The sequence below is a fragment of the Procambarus clarkii genome, chromosome 43 (genome assembly GCF_040958095.1).
Source record: "Procambarus clarkii isolate CNS0578487 chromosome 43, FALCON_Pclarkii_2.0, whole genome shotgun sequence".
NCBI lineage: Eukaryota > Metazoa > Arthropoda > Malacostraca > Decapoda > Cambaridae > Procambarus > Procambarus clarkii.
The window spans coordinates 24,604,894-24,624,637 of record NC_091192.1 but is presented as its reverse complement, the minus strand read 5'-3'; the positions used below and the strand labels follow the sequence as shown (position 1 = coordinate 24,624,637).

At 46.0% G+C, this 19,744-nt stretch overlaps 1 protein-coding gene across 1 annotated transcript in view; it reads right to left on the bottom strand.

The window, feature by feature from the left end:
* The window catches only part of mr (anaphase promoting complex subunit morula), a 35,371-nt gene continuing 15,627 nt past the window's right edge, over positions 1–19,744 (bottom strand). The window contains exons 9-15 of the mRNA XM_045738801.2: positions 19,380–19,504; positions 18,616–18,803; positions 17,160–17,331; positions 14,681–14,966; positions 11,644–11,820; positions 9,136–9,318; positions 1–218 (exon numbers count right to left, since the gene is read on the bottom strand). Of these exons, the coding sequence (XP_045594757.1) occupies positions 21–218; positions 9,136–9,318; positions 11,644–11,820; positions 14,681–14,966; positions 17,160–17,331; positions 18,616–18,803; positions 19,380–19,504 (1,329 nt within the window). The 3' untranslated portion in view covers positions 1–20. The remainder of the gene's footprint in view (positions 219–9,135; positions 9,319–11,643; positions 11,821–14,680; positions 14,967–17,159; positions 17,332–18,615; positions 18,804–19,379; positions 19,505–19,744) is intronic.

Here is a 19,744-nt window from a genome sequence, read left to right as displayed (position 1 = left end):
TTTAGTCAATGTAATAAATTTTAATTTTTAGGCAACTTATACAGGCCATTGGTGAAAATAAGGTGGTGCTGGCGAACTTTACGATCAAGAAAGGCCCGCAGTTCTTGAGGACTGCATTCCACAGATCCCTGGACAAACATTTTAAGCATAGCATGAATACGCTCAAGAGGAAGAGAGTCCAAGTTTGTCAGCATTCCAACAATGTACGTCCAAAACACCTGCAGAAAGAAAGCTCAGTTACCATATATGCAAATACTGAAGAAAAAAAAGAAAAAAACCAGCGTTGAATGTAATGAAACGCCATTTTCTGGGTGAGCCCCGGAGGCTCCCTGGAGCTTATCGGGCTAATGTGTGTTATGTTAGACCGGGACATTAGCTATGGAGTTCAGACCTACCAGGGACCAGCGCCAGAACCTGGCCCCTTCAGAGAGGTTTCAGGGAGCAATGGCCCTGGAAAACCCCATATGGTTGGGGGTTTTCCTTATCTGCCATCGACCGGGGTTAGGCACCCAGAAAGGTAGGCGTAACAAAACAAACCCCACATGGTAAAAACTACAACAAAAACCGAACAGAGAGGTAGAAAACTCCCTACAATCCCAAGGAAAACAATCAAACAATCAATTTACTGCCGCGCCGGTCGTCCGCGCAGCCCTCCCCTCCCCGGGAGGGGGAGGGGGGGGGGCCCCGGACCTCACCGCGCCGGCTGCCGTCAGTTCGGAAACTAGGCTTCAACCAACGCGAAAAAACCCCGCCGACCGGATGGGAGGGAGGGTAACCAGGGAGCCTCCGGGGCTCACCCAGAAAATGGCGTTTCATTACATTCAACGCTGGTTTTCTGGGGGGAGCCCCTACGGCTCCCTGGAGCTACATACCCAAAGAGAAGGAAAAATGGGACTTACCCGGGAGGCGGGGGCCACAAACTCCTCAACTCGAAGTCGAGACAACTGGCTGCAACCTGCGACCCAAAGCAACACAAGAACGACGAGGAGCAGGGACATTCACCAAATAACGGGCGGCCAGGACCCTGTTCGACTTCCAAAATCCACGCGCCCGAATATGAGCCCAAGACATATTACCAAACACGGCAGCCAAAGCCGCAAACTTCCTAACGTCATGGGCGCGAGGATAGACCGCAGGCTGGCTAGATTTAATAACCCTGCGGACAACCTGGGAGACCCGAGCCCTGGAACAGGGAACGAGGGAAACCGGATCAACCCAAAGCGCATCCCCAGCCACTCCGGCCGAAGCGCGCAGGTAACGGCGAAGTGCAGCAACAGGACACAACACATGATGCACCCCCGGCCGAACCAACCAAGCATCAATGACCCACGGACCCCTCCGGAAAGCAGCCGTCTCGTTCTTTGCCAGAAAGGACGGAGAAGGCTGCAAACGGACAAACCTACCCCCAGGACCAAAAGAGCAGTAACCCCTGCGCCGGAGGAGAGCATGAAGCTCCCCTACCCGGCCCCCAGAGGCCAATGCCAACAAAAACAAAGCCTTGGAAAAACAATCAGGAACCGAAGGGGCCACCACAAACCGAGGAGAGGAAAGATAGGAGAGCACCCTGTCCAAGGACCAGGACGGCTCAGGCGGCGCATGAGCAGGCCGGAGGTGAAACATAGCACGGGAAAGCTTACGAAACGGGGCGGATGTGACGTCCACCCCGAAAGCGAGCTGGAGCGGCTCCGCCAGCGCCGCACGATACGAGGCGACAGTATTAGGCATCAAATGACGGTCCTGAAAAAGCCAAGTAAGGAAGGACAAAACAACCCGATCCGAGAGAAAAGACAACCTACGAAGAGCCAGAAAATGGCGAAAGGAACGCCAGGAAACTTCATACTGTCGCCTAGACGAAGCTCTCAGGTGGGACACCATCAAAGAAGCCACCTGATCACCATAGAAATGGTGATACACCCGCGTCAAAAAGACCAGACGCGAAGAGCAGAGGAGAAGGTCGAACCAGCCCCGTACCGGATCGGACCGACCTGCTGAAAGAGGCGGAGCCGCGGGAAACGTCCCGGGTTCGGGCACCGAGCCAGAAGCACCGGAAACCAAGGCTGGGCCGGCCACCAAGGGGCCACGAGGACTACTCTCCCCGGGAATGTCTCTAACCGAACCAGAACCCGAAGCAACAGCTGGACCGGAGGAAAAAGGTACAGGTAACCCCACCTCGACCAGTCCAGCCGAAAAGCATCCACCGCGAACGCCTCGCAGTCGGGGAAGGGCGTCACATATAGAGGGAGACGCCGGGACCACGCCGACGCGAAGAGGTCCACATCTGGGAGACCGTACGTCTGGCAGATCCAACGAAACGAGTCGTCGTCGACCGTCCATTCCGTGGACAGGGGAAGGAAGCGAGACAGACCGTCCGCCAGAACGTTGGACACTCCCCGGACGTGAACCGCACGGAGAGCCAAACCCCGAGAATCCAGCAGACGAACCACTCGAAGGGACCAACCCCAAAGAGCCAAGGACCGAAGAGAACCCCCGCGGTTCAGGCAATGAACCACCGGAGAACAGTCCGAATGGAGGCGAATGGTCGATCCCCGAGCGACCCGAACCCTCCGAAGCGCGAACCAGACAGCCGCGAACTCCCGAACCGTGCTGTGAGCCCGATGGAAGGACGGACCCCACCGACCCTGGCCTGCCTGGTGAGCACTGGTCACAAAGCCCCAGCCGAGAGACGACGCGTCCGTGAACACATCGAGCGAGGGCTCGGGAAGGCGCCAAGGCACCGAACCCCGAAAAATCCGAAGAGGAAGACGGTGACGCAGCAACCGACATAAGACCCCCGGAGGGCGAACCCAACGATCGCGAGAGAGGCGGAAAGGACGTCCCCGAAGGAACCAAAACAGACGCCGAAGCCAAACCCGACCCGGCGGGTAGACTAGCATGGCGAAGTTCAGACTCCCGCACAACCGCTCGAGCAACCGCCGAGTGACCCGGGACCCTCTCAGAAACAGCAAACGGCGGTCCCGCAGCCGTCGCAACGCCACCGGAGGTAGAGACAAGGAAGCGGTCCGAGAATCCCAAACAAGACCCAGCCAGGTCCGAACCTGGGACGGAACCAGATGGGACTTCCTCCAGTTCACCAGGAACCCGAACCTGGCGAGCTGGGAAAGAACCAAATCCCTGGCGAGCAGACAAGCTGACCGACTGGGAGCCCACACCAGCCAGTCGTCGAGGTAGGCCAAAACCCGAAGCCCGAGAAGACGCAGACGGGTCACCACAACTCGGGTCAGACGCGTGAAAACGCGAGGTGCCAGATTCAGGCCAAAAGGTAGGCATCGAAAACGGTAAGCGTGACGCCCTACCACGAAGCCTAACCAGTCCCTGAACCCCGGATGAATAGGAACGTGCCAATACGCGTCCTTTAGGTCCAGGGACACCATCCAGGCACCCGGCTCCAACAGAAGCCGGACCTGAGACAGAGTAGTCATCCGAAAGGAGGGGCAAGGAATCCAGGGGTTCAGACGGGACAAGTCCAGAATGAACCTCAGATCCGCACAGTCCCGTTTCGGCACTGGAAACAGGCGGGAAACCCACCTGAGGGACGTAGTCGGTTCGACCACGCCCAAGCGCACCCACTCCAAGATGACTTGACGAAGCGCAGGAGAAGAGACCTGCCCTGTTAGCCCCGAACCCCCCAAAGGAGGACGAGTCGCCCAACGCCACCGCAGGCCGGATGACACGACCGAAAAGGCCCACAAATCGTGGGACCAAGCGTGGGCAAACAGAGCGAGCCTCCCCCCCATCGCCCCGTCAACGGGGCAAACTGCGAAAGGGCCGACGCCCCGCACGAGAACCCAACCGTCGAACAGGGCGAACACTGCGCCGCCCAGACGACGCTGGCCCCAAAGGGAACAACGGCTCAGAAACCGGCACCAAAGGCCCACCTCGACCAGCGGAAACCGAAACCCTGGCACGACCCCTCCGAAACTGCCGAGAACGACTGCTCCGGAGAATCAACAAGTCCGCCATAGGACGACAACTAGCCGAAGCCGCATGCAGAAACTGGGACACCGCAGACTCTGCAAACAGCAACGGACAAAAAGGAGACGAAAACCTAAGAGCCAGGGCCCAAGCGGAATCCAAAGAGAGGGTGAGCACAGCCTGACGGCACGCGAGGCGAGAAGCAAAAAACAGAGACACCGCTTCCTTCAGGATGGGCGCAAAGAGCTTCAACAGTGCAGCCGACGCCCTAGCTGCCGAAGAAAGCGCCCCGGACGAAGGCCCTTCAGCCAACGCTCCCACATCCTCCTCGAGCCAAGTAGAAGAGAGCTCGAGAAGGGAAAAGAAACGCAAGACCGAAGCCAAATGCCCACGGGAGCGCAACTCCTCCGCAACCAATGAAGCCGAAAGCTGAGGAACCTGCACGTGAAGCTGGAAAAGGCCAACATCCCGAGAAAGCACAGGAGCGAATAAGCACGCATTAAGGTGCTCAAACTCACCCCCCAGGTAAACCTGCATAAAAGTAGCAGTCTCGCGCCAATCAAGCGTGCGGGTCCGACAGAACCCATGCCACGCCCCCAACGAAAAGAAAGGGCAGTCTGCTAGCCAGGAAGACCCCGGAACCTCCAAACGTACCCAAAAACGGGAAGAAGAACCGAACTCAAACGAGGACGGATCCATTGGGGAGGCATAACCCGGGTCTCGCAAGAGGTATGCAGCAAGAGCTTCCCGAGCCACCTTCGCAGAGAGACGGGAAGTAGCAAACCCCTGTAAAGACGGAGCCGAGGTACCCAAAGGCGCCCGGAACCGAACACGGGGAGGAGCCGAACCCAAATCATACTCATACAGGGAGGGAGGATAAGAAAACCCCTCCCCCTGCAACAATAAACCCCGTGGGGAAGGCAAAAGCACCCAAGCGGGGTCACAGGGGGCCCAAGGCCCCCAGGCCGACTCCTCCCCAGCCCCAGGATCCCTTACGTCGGGACCCGGGGCAGAGCCGTCCTCCAAACCCTCTACCCCTGAAGAAAAGGTAGAGTCCAAGGGAAAGGCAGACAAGGGGGCCTGCTGGTGGGACCCAGAAGCCTCGGCAGGAGGAACCGGCTCAAATGCCTCCGTCCCCGACCCGGATGGGGCAGCCCCCGAAGCAGCCCGAGTCTCTCCACCAACTAAATCCTGTGCCAAAGCCGAAAGCCGCATACGTTTCGGAGCCGGACACAGGGGGGGTGGTGCACGAAGAACCACAGGGGAAGGACCAGAGGGCGTAGGAGTCAAAGCCATAGCAATCAACGCCCCCAGGTCAGGGTCCCTAAAGCCAAAACGGGGCAGCCTCGGGGCATCCAGGTGGGAAACCAACCTAGCGCGTTGCAATAACCTAAATCTAACATGCAACGCTGATGCTGCCTGTACTCTAATAGGAACATCCTCAGAGTAAAACCTGAGCACAAGCAGAGAACAGGACTCGCAAGACTCCGGGTCAAAGGTGTCATTGACCCAACAGGCAGCATGACGGAGGCAAAACAGGTGACTGTCACCCTGAGACAAGGGCACACTGCAACCTTCAAACCCGCACAAGGCAGGCTGGAACTCGGGAGACGCCTCCATGGGTCCCCGAGCCCCGACAGGGGTTTCCAGGGCCCGTAGGGTAGCAACTACGGGAAGCCCGGGCAAGGTGTTGCTAACCGGTTAAGAAACCCAAACAAAACACGGGTAAATGATAACACTGAAAGCCCCTGGGACGTGTACAAGCACGGGGGCCTAGCAGAGGACCACCAAAACAATACCAGGGGAACTATGGGCCCACGAGGCAGCACCTCCACCAGGCAACCAAAAACAAAACAAAAGAAAAACCCCGCAAAAGTACACCGTCCCCAGAGCAACAGGAACCGGTCGCCGCTTAGGTGGCAGGCCGCGCAACACCTTGACGCCCTAACCAGCACAAAACCACTCCCTACCCAAGGCCAAACAAGGGCCCCAAGCCCCAGCTGGCCCCAAGGGCGAGGCAAATGCCGAGCAGCAAAAACCTCTACGGGAGCGGTTCCCGAACGCCCCAGAGAAGATAACCCTGACACGCAAGGGCAGTACTCACAGGGCGCCTAGGGAAGGAAGCCCTAGACGCATGCAGCCCCGGCACTGATGAGGTACTCCTGGCCACCGCACACCACAACAACAGCAGAGAACGCCACACGAGGCAAACACCGCCAAGGAATTTGAGGCCAGAGAAGCGTCTATCCCGGTTGACACTAGCTTGCGAACTGACGGCAGCCGGCGCGGTGAGGTCCGGGGCCCCCCCCCCTCCCCCTCCCGGGGAGGGGAGGGCTGCGCGGACGACCGGCGCGGCAGTAAATTGATTGTTTGATTGTTTTCCTTGGGATTGTAGGGAGTTTTCTACCTCTCTGTTCGGTTTTTGTTGTAGTTTTTACCATGTGGGGTTTGTTTTGTTACGCCTACCTTTCTGGGTGCCTAACCCCGGTCGATGGCAGATAAGGAAAACCCCCAACCATATGGGGTTTTCCAGGGCCATTGCTCCCTGAAACCTCTCTGAAGGGGCCAGGTTCTGGCGCTGGTCCCTGGTAGGTCTGAACTCCATAGCTAATGTCCCGGTCTAACATAACACACATTAGCCCGATAAGCTCCAGGGAGCCGTAGGGGCTCCCCCCAGAAAAGTGAGTTGTGTGTAATAAAATGCTCCTTCTTGAGTAGTTCTATAATTGTTCCTTAGCCAGGGTTATGGATTCACCCAGGTCCCTGTCAACATGCCAAGCTCTGGTCAGCACAGTAATGAACTTATATAGGGTCTTGCCACTCAGTTCAGAGGCGGGAGAGACTGTGCAGTGGAGAGCTAACCTAAATCCACTGTTGAGTGATCACTCATTAGACACCAAAAACAAACCAAACCACTCAACATAACCTCAAGACAACACCCCCTCAAACTATCACTGGGCTCACAAGGCTAGCCAATTATTGCTATGGAATTTCATAAGTTGTAAACTATGTACTATACTGATCACCACCAGGTGTCAGCACTAGCTACTGGCTAGCACAACAGGGCTGGAGGAGGTGGTGTTAATTCCCACTTCAGACCCAATGAACACTAAAGCATGAAACACCTCCATCCTGAGCAGAGGACAACTAGTAAACTTAGCTGCATTGATTTCTGCAGAGCTGGGGGCTTAATAAGTGGATGCCAGGCACAAAGTGAGAGTTGCCACCACCTTTGACCCTGATGTGCTAGCTAGCGATGACATCTGGTGGCAGTTGGGGTAGTAACAAATACAGTAGTTTGATCTGTGGTTGACTGAGGTATTTTGCCACTCCCCTCTCCCTCCTTTAACGACATGACAAGACCACTTGAAAAATTCCTTATTACAGTAGAGCTCTTAGCGTTGAGCATGAGTGATGTCAAATGTGGGAAAGAGCCGAGTGTGGAGAAAAGCCTAAATGAGAGGCAGGTGTGAGAGGAAAGTTGAGAATGGAAGGAAAGTTGAACATGGGAGGTAGATGAGCATAGGAGAAAGTCAAGTAGGATAGAGCTTTGTTTGCAGCTGTCATTAGGTGAAACTGGGTACAGGTCTCCAGTGTTGATGTTTGCTCAAATAAACATATGGGAGATGGTGACAGTGTTGAATTGCTTTTAAAAAGTGTTTCTCCCGAACGGCACAACTCTCATGTGCATTCGGACAGTGCTCCAGTAGTGTACTGCATCAATTAAAATGACTGCTCAGTCTTCCATGTTATTGCATTTGACTCTTGTTGTAGTCTCAGTCTCACAGTCTCTGTCTCTCTGTCTCTCTGTCTCTCTCTCTCTCTCTTTAGATTTTTGGGCATTAATCCTCACAGCAGCTCACATTCAAGGGGGATCATATATTCTGCTGGACATTTTTTTATTATGCATGACTGGGATGAAATGGTTGATGAATGAGCCATCTTTTCTGTGCACATATGACACTTTCTGCAAGCTTTAGTATTTGTATTAGATCTATTTGAGTCGACACGGAACCACAAGTTTCCAGATTTTGTGGCTTTGTTTCACAAACTAGTCCTCTTTCGTTGTGATGCTTTTCATCCCAATTGAAACCATGGGAGATAATTTATTTTCTCAAGTCCAGCTGATGTTGATGGTTTTGTTTTGTTGAAGCTAGGAATTTATTGCACAATTTTACTTGGTAAGTACAGCTCTGGTTCCCTCATTGGTTCACTTCATCTTCCTTCCAAACTCTTCTCTTCATATAACTAAATGGTCAAAAGAGCTACACGAGCATTTCCAGATTCTCCACCATTTATTTGCGCGTGTAAAATTTCTAGTACAGATCTACCACCGTCTGTTTTGTGGAGATTCTTCACTAGCATTTACGTGCATCCTCTTGTTTGCCGTATTGTACTCACCTAGTTGTGCTTACAGGGGTTGAGCTTTGACTCTTTGGTCCCACTTTGCCATGCAGCCTGGCAGGTGCTCCAGCAGTTTATGTTTCTCTATCATTCTTCATGCATTGGTCTGCCTCTCCTGATTTTCCTTTTTTTTTTTTTTTACTTGGTATTCACTGAATGAAGAATCATGCCTAAAGTCATTTTTTTCAGATGGATCTAGTGGAACTTCTGGATCCTGGCCTGATCTATCTTATTTACCACTATTTATTAACTTGGAGTAAATAAGTTATTGGGCGAGTTATTTCACATACATCTTCCTTATGAGCTGTTGGAATCCATCTCGCTTATTAAAGTGTTATTAGACTTTTGCCTACTCCTTAGTTTCAAATGTTGATGTTGCTTGAAGTCATAACTCTAAAGGCTTTGTTTTCGTTTGCTTTGGAGGGGGTTTTGAGTGAATAAATGAATAATTCTCCAGATCATCATCCCAGGCTGGAAACGTTTTTTCTCCAGTCTCTCCACATTCCCACTATGACCCAATGGGAACTTTTGTAAAGATCTTTGCTGCAGCACCAGGAGAAAGTGTTGGCTTGTCCTGATTGCTGTCTATTTATGTCCATGGAGCCAAGCTTGATACATTTTAAGAGAACACCTAAGTTACATACCTCAAAATGGCAAAATATCATTACAGTATATAATTTTGTACCATCACCCTATGCTAGGAAGAAGCACAGTAAATAATTATAATTGCCATAATTATTTACTGCCACTGTACAATTTACCTAACAATCTCCCAAAGAATGTTTGTAAAATTTTTACCTGCAACTCCTCTTCTCTTTGGTCTTGTGCTGAAGCCATAACACTCTCTGCTTCATCCTCCTCTATTGCTGCAGGAGCTATATCAGGCTGGGACACACCCGCTGCTGCAACGTGACCTTTGTCACCAAGTTCTTCTCCTTCAACAAGTACAAACACATCTGATTCAACCTCTTGCAACACACCCTGTGAATGGCAACATTTCCATAGAGAACGGAGATTAAAGGAAGTCAACTTCCTAATACAATCAAGCAATCAATTTATGAATCAATTCATGAATGAAAATAAGTGGAGCATAACTATGTAACATAAAAGCTTGTATTACATAGTATACATAGATACTGATAGCCCATCAATATAGAACAATTTAAATCATAAAATGTACATACCAGGAAATTGTATACAAGGTAATCTTCTTTGAATACATTATTCACCTTTTTCTGTTCGTGCTCCCACCACACAAGAGTGAGAAAAGGGGGGGAGGGTAATGATAATGAATGCATGTGTGTTATCTGATATCTTCATTAATGGACTTAACCCAATTTAAAACTACTGTACTTCTTAAAAAATATTTTATCACATTAGTCTTCAACATGTTGTCAAGGGTTGTACTGCACCATATCCTCCCAAGAGCACCTCTGATACTCATCACAATATAGGGAAATGTAATAGGGTGGAATTACTTACCAGTTACAAGGTAGATGTAGATAGAATTTGATCAGACGGAGGGATTCCAATAATGTGTTAATATTCATAGAATAGGAGTTGGAAATGAATGGCTGCCTAGGGAAATGGGTGTTAAATGGCAACTCGACAAAACTGGCAAGGGCCATTGCAACATTTGACAACAAGGAACACATCTATGAACAGACAGGATGGGGGTGCACTTTTCTAAGGCATGAGCTGTAGCTTTTGCATCATTGTTAGCTGCTACTGCTGTTAATGGGATCTGACAGAATTTAAACTACTAGAAAATAGAGGTAGGGTCATGTATTTGGAGAGGGAAAGTAACAAGGGCACATGCTGGTAGAGGATGGGTTATAAATATTAACTGTGTAGGAAAAGTTTATGAAAACTTTTCTCCAGATGATAGTGAAAACAGATAGTGACAAAAAAAATAAGCACATCATCCTTAGAGTACCTTACAGATATAACAGTAATATTATACATTCATAAGGTGGTTTACTCGGCAAAAATTGGGGACCTGATTGTTAACCAATTAGCAAATCATGTTACAGGGAAATTTAACAGGCTAAAGATTACGATAAGCAGGGATAGGGAGAGCTCTAAGCCTATTAATAGGCGTGTTAGAAGTCATTTGCTCCTATACCTATGAAAAAAGGAAAATTTAAGAGTGCATTGAAAATGCCCTTTCTAGGGTAGTACATCGGTAGTTTTTTTCAGCTTAGCACTGGCATGCTAGGGATATATTTTGCATACCAGATTCACAGACCTACTTGCTACCCACTGGGAATAAAGACCTTTCTAAGCCCTACTTGTCCCCTTCAAGGGGCAGGAAGAACACACACACAAACTAAAGGTCCTTCTCCACCTACCAAGGTGAACCACCCTCCAAAACAAAACAAAAAAAAAAGTCACAGAACCCTTTAACTTACTCCAAATGCAGTTTGGTACTCACAAATCAAACAACAGAACTCTTTGATTTATTCTAACTAGGTGATCAACAAACCACACACACTCACACACACACTCCTACTCGCACTCACTCTCTCCACTGCTAGAGATAGTAGCCCGATACATCATCGAGGTCTGGTGATCACTGGTAAAGTGAATCATTCACACTCTAGCTGGGGGACAGTAGTTTAAAGCCTAAAGCCAAATTCAAACCATTGGGTAAACCATGCAAACTAAAGTTGAGACACCTGATGTAACGCATGAAACTCTTGATGTCGGAGGTGACATTTGCAGAACACCAAACGAAGACTGGAAGACTTCATGGTTGTCATCTATAGGGAGATGGAAACTGCCCTGATGTGCCAGACAAGACCAGACAGTCATCATGGAAGGCCAAAATGCTGATCCTTAAGCAATGAAGTTTCCAAAAAAGATCATTCTATCAAGTCTGGAGAAGGTTCTAATAGTCAAATTTAACCCATAGGGAAAAGGCCAAAAAGAGGTGTGACCAACCACGAGCTCCAGCCAGTCCCTGAATCTCTTGACGGATTACACCATGCCAATACACGGTATACCAGTATATTGCTACTGTACCACTGCAAATATATAACACTGTGTTTACTGGCAGATAGGATGCATGTTTTTGGTACAAGCTCAACCAGATATATATTGTACTGTATTTACATGCACAAAATCAGGTGTTTTCTCTAGAAAAAAAAAATTGAAAATAACTTTCCATAAATGTATGATGAAACATGCTAAAGAAAATAAATCACAAGATATCCTTGTAAATTAGATGCATCTTATACACTGGCAAGTATGATACTGCTAAGAATATCAAGCCTTACCTTACCTTACAAGCCTAATTTACCTTACCTGTGTTTGCCAGTAAGTAATCTTCCTCCTCAGAACAGTTTTAGGAACCTGTGTGATAGCACTCAGATCATCTATGGTCCAACGAGATCGTTCTTGAAAATGATATATGATAGTAGCTTGTGTTGGTGTGACGGTCAAGTTTAGAGTACGGTTTTTCAACTCAATTTCTACCTGAACCTGTGTAAAAATGAAGGTCCTTTATTAAAATTAAATTTCATTTCAAATACTGGTAGTTTGACAATAAAGTACTGTATTGACGTGCACTTTGAAGGTTAACACTTGCAACGCAACTATCAAAACTATTACCTCATCATCAAGGCCCCACTGTACTTGTACTTTTGTGGTGAGAGAGAGGGAGAGAAGATTAAGCCACCCAAAAGGTGGCATGGGCATGAATAGCCTATAAGTGGTGGCCCTTTTGAGCCATTTCCAGTATCAATAGATGATACTGGAGATCTGTGGAGGTGCGACTGCACCCTGCGTGACGGGAGATGTCTCCCGTGGACTACTTTTGTGGTGATGAGCATCTAAAATTAAAATATTTGTTAAAATTCCATTTATTGTTTTATTATTATGGAACTAGTTTTAAAATGTGCGCCTTTATATTGTGAATAATTTGATACCAAAATGAAAGACGTAACATGAAAATTGACGTCATGAAACTGAAAAGAGTACAGTGGAACCTCAAGTGACGAGCGCCTTAAAATACTGACAAAGTGCTTGGCCCTGTGCCCTGACAAATACCGAATGAACCTTTATGACATTTCTCCTTTTTTCAAATTTGTTTAAATTTTTTTTTTCCTTTTTTTATACAAAATTGGAGAAGGTTACCTGATATACACTGAACGACCCTTTTTCTATAAAAAAAAAATTACAAATAAAAAAAATTACAAATGTGAAAAAAGACAAAATGTGATAAAGGTTTGTTCAGTATGTCAGGTGGGCTACTCCATTATTTAAAAAATTTAATATCATATTAATGTTTTTCAATGGTAGAACAAATTAATTTTATTTACATTATTTCAAATGGTGAAATTTGTTTTGAAAGACGAGCATTTCACATGACAAGCTAGGTGCTGGAATGGATTACATTTGTTAATCGAGGTTCCACTGTATACACTTTAGGTTGCGGGTGTGCCAATTGGTGCTTACTCACCGGTAACGGTTGGCCAACTTTAGACTTTTCTGTGGGGAGTGGGGGGTCGCACTGGGCTTTTCGACCTTATATGCATACAGTCCTGTAAGGAATTCTATTGCAAACACAATGATACCAAATGGAACAAAGTAGCACGAGAATTAAGGTTAGAAAACTGAAACGAGTATACACACTTTACTGCTTTTGCGAACTCAGGGATAATGTTCGGCTGACTTTCGGTTTTTCTGTGGGAGTCGCGCCGGGCTTTTGCACCTTATATGCATATACCCCTGTAGGGAATTCTATTGCGAACACAATGATACCAAAAGGAACGACATAGCACAAGAATAAAGGCGAGAAAACTGAAATGAGTATATACATTTCAGTGTCGCCGCACGCTCTCCCGAAACGTCAGGAATATTTTGGGGAAGTCTGCGGCACACGAAAGTGTTAACCAAATAATGGGCGGCCAGGACCCTGTTCGACCTCTAAAATCCCTGCTCCCGAATATTAGCCTAAGACATATTGCCAAACATGGCAGTCAATGTAGCAAATATCCTAATGTCATAGGCACGAGGATAGACCGCAGGTTGGCTAAACTTAACACTTTCGCTCGGGGATGACGCAGCATTGCGTCATCCGTTTACTGGCGGTAATGCCGGGGATGACGCAGCATTGCGTCATCCACTTTAAAAATTCGCCAAAAATCAGGTTTGTATCCGATTTTTTGGGGACTGGTTTTAAAATGTGCGCCGATGTCTTCCCATTTTCTTTGTTGAGCCTCGTGGCCCTCAGGCGGCTTGGCACACGCCGTGGGCCCATTGTCTTTGCTCCACTGTTGTGACCAATGTCGTCTCCCCTCGCATCTCAAACGTGTGAACATTTCGGCTATTTTCCGTGGCTATATTTCTTACTGCGGCTTTAGAAACTATCTACGCTTACTCCACGATGGATAGTAATCATGAACAAGGCCCTTCCAGGAAGAAAATTGCGAAAGAAAGGCTTGAAAAGGGTGGGAATTGGGAGTGTAGTAGGAAGGCCTCTGAGCGCTCACTCACGGCTAACGCGTGGCCCGTCTTCAACTCGTCGGCGGTTGGAGCGTGACCAGGTGTTTTTTTTTATATGCTAATGTTCCTCTAGAGAATTTTATTACGAACCCATTGAGACCAAAATGAAAGACCTAGGACAAAAATTGAGGTGACCAGAGTGAAAATAGTGAAAACATTTTATCCCGTTTGCGCGCTCCCGGGTAACTCGTTCGCACTTTCTCTGTTTGCTGCGGGTAATTAGCCGGGCTTTTGGAGTTTATATGCATTTAGTGCTGTAGAGAATTCTATTGCGAACACAATGATACCAAATTTATTCTCGTAGAAGGAGAATTGAGGTGACAAAGTTGAAGAGAGTATACACTTTTCGGAATTAACGCGCGCTTCCGTGACACGCTGGGGCCCATATCGCCCTGTCGAGGGGTGGCGCGCGGGGTGAGCGAAAGTGTTAATAACCCTGCGGACGACCTGGGAGACCCAAGCACTGGAACAGGGAACAGGGGAAACCGGATCAACCCAAAGCGCATCCCCAGCCACAGAAGCCAAAGCACGCAGATAATGGCGAAGAGCCACAACCGGACACAACACATGATGCACTCCCGGCCTGACTAACCATGCAATAGCCAGTAAGCTAAATTCCATAGATTAATGCCCTGGTCTAATATATCACACATTAACCAGGTAGCTCCAGGGAAGCTGTAGGGGCTCCCCACAGAAAACAGACAATAATAGCAAAAACTGAAAAAATATCAACCTGTAACCCAGGAGATCATTAAATAACAATAACCACGGGTTAGGAGGTTAACGGGATTCTTAAATACAGTACTGTAGCAATTACATATGAGATATCACATACCTGTCCTAAGTGTGGCTTCCAGTTAAGTGTTCTGTTACCCTTAAGGTCTTGGAATGCCTCAGTATAGGTGTCAAGTTCCTTTGTTACTTCCTCGGGTAGCTGAAGACGTTCTTCCTTAAATGATGGCCAAAACTGTGCAGAAAGAATCATACATGACACAGGAAACATTTGCTTCTCCCTGCGAGGGTTTTCGTCAGAATTAATGGAACTATTGATGCGCTTGGAGTCTGCAACATCTTTCACCATTACCTCACATTTATGAAGAAGTGCGAGGGTTTCTCCAAATCTGAAAGTCAAAATTTACATTATTACAAAGAAATCACATGACTTCATTGTCATTTACCACATTCAGGTTTGGATGCATTTACCTAGGGCAGAAAATCTCCAAGAAAAGAAAAAGATTAAATAAAATACATAACACTTGAATAACAAAATAAAACTGCCCAGCTGTGTGAAAGGGTAAATTCATGGTATACATAACCATGATATACATAACCATGGTATACATAACCATGGTATACATAACCATGGTATACATAACCATGGTATACATAACCATGGTATACATAACCATGGTATACATAACCATGGTATACATAACCATGGTATACATAACCATGGTATACATAACCATGGTATACATAACCATGGTATACATAACCATGGTATACATAACCATGGTATACATAACCATGGTATACATAACCATGGTATACATAACCATGGTATACATAACAGCAGCCGAGTGAAAGCAGTTTGCTAGGAAGCATCATTGAAACTTCACTGGTAACTGACAATGCAGTGTATTAAGCAGCTGGGACAACTGCAGTTGAGTGACTGGAGTGCAGCAGCAGCAGCTCGTGTTGCTACCAAGTAGTACAAGAGGAGAAGGCGTCACTTCATTAGCTTTAAAACCACCTATGCTCTTTTTTCCCAAAAAAATTATCATACATATTCACATTTATGTGTCTTTAATTGATTCCACCAGTTAGATGTCTGAAATAGTCACCCCTCACACTACATGAGGGCTCTACTACTACAAACCCACATTTAAAATAAAGTTCATTTTGACTGAAAAACAAAAAGGTCTGTCACAAAGACTACCAAACACACACACAAACACACACACACATTACCTCACTACAAGAACATTACAACATACGCCTGCTGTTCTCCAGCCACTGAGATGGCTTTCTTTTCCCCTCCACAGCCATCTTCTGGAAAGATTTTCCATGCCAGACAGTCCCCAGTGCCTTCAATCTTCAATCATTCCACAGCTGCCTACAGAGATTTGATCTGTAGGCTGAATTTTCTTCCACATTTCCCAAAGTTATGCACTTCGAGTAATTTTTACCTCGCATTAATTTATTCTAAACAAGAAACTGTGGTGGAACATGAGATTAAATAGCAGCTTTTGGCCATTGCACACCACAATAACAACTTGGTTGAATGAACCTATAGACTGGGTGCCAATCCTTAGCAGTACGCCACTGTTCACCCAGCAGTGAATGGGTACCTGGTTGCTAAAACAATTTGGCAGGTCATATTCCAGGGAAAATTAAGATTAAGGACCTGCCTGAAATGCTAAGCGTGCTAATGGCTTTACAAGAATGTAAAAACTCTTGTATACATAAATTAAAAAGAAAAAAATGTAATCGCACTGCAAATGCAAATTTGCATTCTCCATGACACTTTCAGAGTGAGCCTCAATTCACCTATCTCTTATTTTATTCCCCCAGTTGTCAATATTTTACCATACTTATCCTGAATATTCTCCTTCACTATTCTCCTAGCAGCACGTATGAATTCCTCTTCAAAAATGCTTCCAACTTTCCGCCCCAAAAATTGATCTCATTTTCATTCACTTTTCTTTATTGTCTCTCCATTTTTATATCTTTCCATAGAGGATCAATTTTACTGTCAACAACATCCCTTTTTCTTATTTCTCGTTTTCCTTTTCCTTTCCATGAAGAAATGTATTACATTCATTTTGGAGTTCCTCTCACCAAGCACGTCCAGTCAGCACACACACTGCCTGACTGATCTCGACTGATCAGTCGTACTGATCACCACACGCTCCAAGTATTGAGAGGGAGGAGGGGGAGGGGAAAAGATTTGAGAGAAAGGGGGAAGAGAGACAGAGAGAGAGGGAGGAAAAAGAGAGGGAAGAAAGAGAGATACAGAGAGAGAGAGGGGGGGGGGAGCGAGAGGATGGGGGGGATGCCAAGAAAACAAGTGTTTAATATCATACCAGTCACTCATTACACCAAATCTGAAACTGAGATCTGAATAGATATACAACTAAAAGTACATATTCATATTTTATGATGTGCCAGTAAACTGCATATAATTAAATTTGAAACACATGACAGCAACAAAATTGTTGCCAGAAGGTTACAGAAGAACACATTTTAAGACCAATTTTCAAAAGCATTCTTCATTAAACAACAAAACCCCATGATTATATAATGATTCATACCTAACTTTAAGGTGTTCCAAATATCTGATCTCTCTCTCAGTGTCATAGCTAAACTGGGAGAGGATGCGGTCAGCCAGAATAGTACGGTATTCAGTGATGAACACATCTTTGCTCCCATAAATATTCACCAACATTGAGATGATGTCTGCTGTACGCTGTGATTTTGATTTCACTGTCAAAAAAGAAAACAAATAACTAGGTCAATTAAGAATCATTTCTATTTGCAGGTAATAGGTTTAAATTACAGTACTTGAAATAAAATATAGTAGGTATTGAAACAAATAAAAAGTGTACTTCTAAACTTATTAATCTACTGCTCCTTAAATTATGTTCTGCTACATCCATTAGTTAGGGGGCATACAGTCAAGACAACCTGGAGACCTAACACAGAGTGGGTATTAACCCAACCACTCCAGCATCCAACCACCCTACAAAGACCGAGAGGAGCTGAGGGGGTAGACTGCTGGCCCTGGACCCCTAACACTAAAGGAGGGGATGAGAACCACCTTCAATTAATCCCCAGGACACTACCTAGAAAACCCAAGTATCTTGAGACCAAGAGGTTGCAAATTGGGCAAGACATTCTCCAACATTGCTGTCAAAGGGAAAAAGGTGCAGAAAGGTCGACGCGAAGATCCCCTCCAAGACGCGTGACAGTGATGTCTAACAGAAGGAGTGAAAATTAGAGAAGCTCTATGGCCCAAGAACCTGACTCCTCCAAAAGCTTATCCCTCAACAAACAACAGGTGAGGATCAGCCTTGAATGTCTCTTTCCTGAGAAGCTGAGACAGAATCCTGCTGCAGAAACACACAGCTGGGTGGCTGAAAAGCCCACCACTGCAGCCAAAAGAACTGAAGACTGCAACCTTGGGAAACAGAAGACAAAAAAGGAAAAGTATAAGGACAAGAATGAAGATAAATCTAAGGCACGGGCCAGCATGGCCCGACAGTAAGACAAACAAGCAAAATAGAAGTCTTTCACTGCCTCCTGAAGGAGAGGAGTGAGTAACTTAGACAATGCCTACATGGTCCCACCTCAGGCACACAAGACAAGGTAATGCTCCATGGCAGACATAACAAAACCATTGCAAAGTGCACACAAAACCATGGCTATCTGCACACAGGCCCTGTGATCCACCATGATGTCACACCCAAAAAGCATAGGCAATTCAACATGCAGCTGACAGATGGCCCCATTCTCCAGGTAAAGGAATGCACAAAGGGACAAGGAGCTGAGGGACCTCAACTCAGAAAATAATTACAATCTGGAACCTTAGGGCCTGATCATTGTGAATAAGGAAGACAACTTTAATAACAACGACAAAGACAATGTAAACCCCACTTAATAGATGTGTGAACAAATGCACATATTTAGCTATAGGTTTAGCTAAAAGCAAATTTTAACCTTTCTGCTAAAATCAGAATTCTTGATGAAAGATTTTGTAAAGATACATACAACTATGAGCATGTACTGGATCAGGCGTCCATGTCTCCCAGTTGTCTGTGTTATCATCATCACTGTGGGAGTCATCCAAGACTAGTGGTGCTGCAACAAGCAACTCTTCTGATAGTTCTGAGCAACTTTCATCAGTCAAGCTTGTTACAATATAACGCACTGTGTCTTCCCTTCCACGTAGGTATTGTCTGTAATAAAAGTAGGAGCTTTAACAAAATATAAAAATATACTTTATATATATGAAAAATAAGCACATCCTTTTAAAATGCACTGTACATACTTATCCACCAGTTGACGTTGCTCGGTGCAAAGATTAACTCAACAGAAACCTTGGCCAGCACTGCTTCCACCTTATGCTGTGACGTGTATTCTTCACAACTATAGTTTGGTACAACTTGACAGAACATAAATAGAACACAGACCTAATTAATCATGGATGATAAGGTAGTACAGTACTGTACATAGAAAACTAAAAACACTATGGCATAACTTCATTAATTATTAAGAACCAAGTATGAGAACAATGAATATGTATAGTGCCTATTGTATCTGTTTATGGAATTTAGACTTAAACTTCAATACAAGTCATTTTCACTATATTTCAAAACAGATTTTCCTGATCAACTTTGTATGCACACTATACAAAAATATTAAAAATTAAATAACAGTTTAGCATTACATTTTAAATAGGAAAACAAGACATTAAAATTTTGTAAATCAGTAATAGATGTGTGGGGGAAAATATATAAATTATTACATCCTACCTTACAGGTTCTGAAACAAGTTCAAGAAGAACACCCTTGGGATCCAGCACACGTAAAGCCTTAATAGCTGAAATGTATGCGTGAAGAACATCTGTTGTGTTGACCCCAGGGTGAAGAAGACGTGTCTGAAGAATAATAGAAATATTTAGTACTGTACTCATTGGACGCTTAACATTTATAGAATTATTAAATTACTAGCTTACTTAATTACAGATACTCAATTTATGGTTTCTGTATAATTAAGTTCTTATACTTTCATGTTACAATACAAAGAAATATGTAATCAATATACAGTTCAGTACAGCAATTAACACAAATGGTCCATCACAAGTAGAATGTTGGAAAGGTATAAAAAATATCAGTGT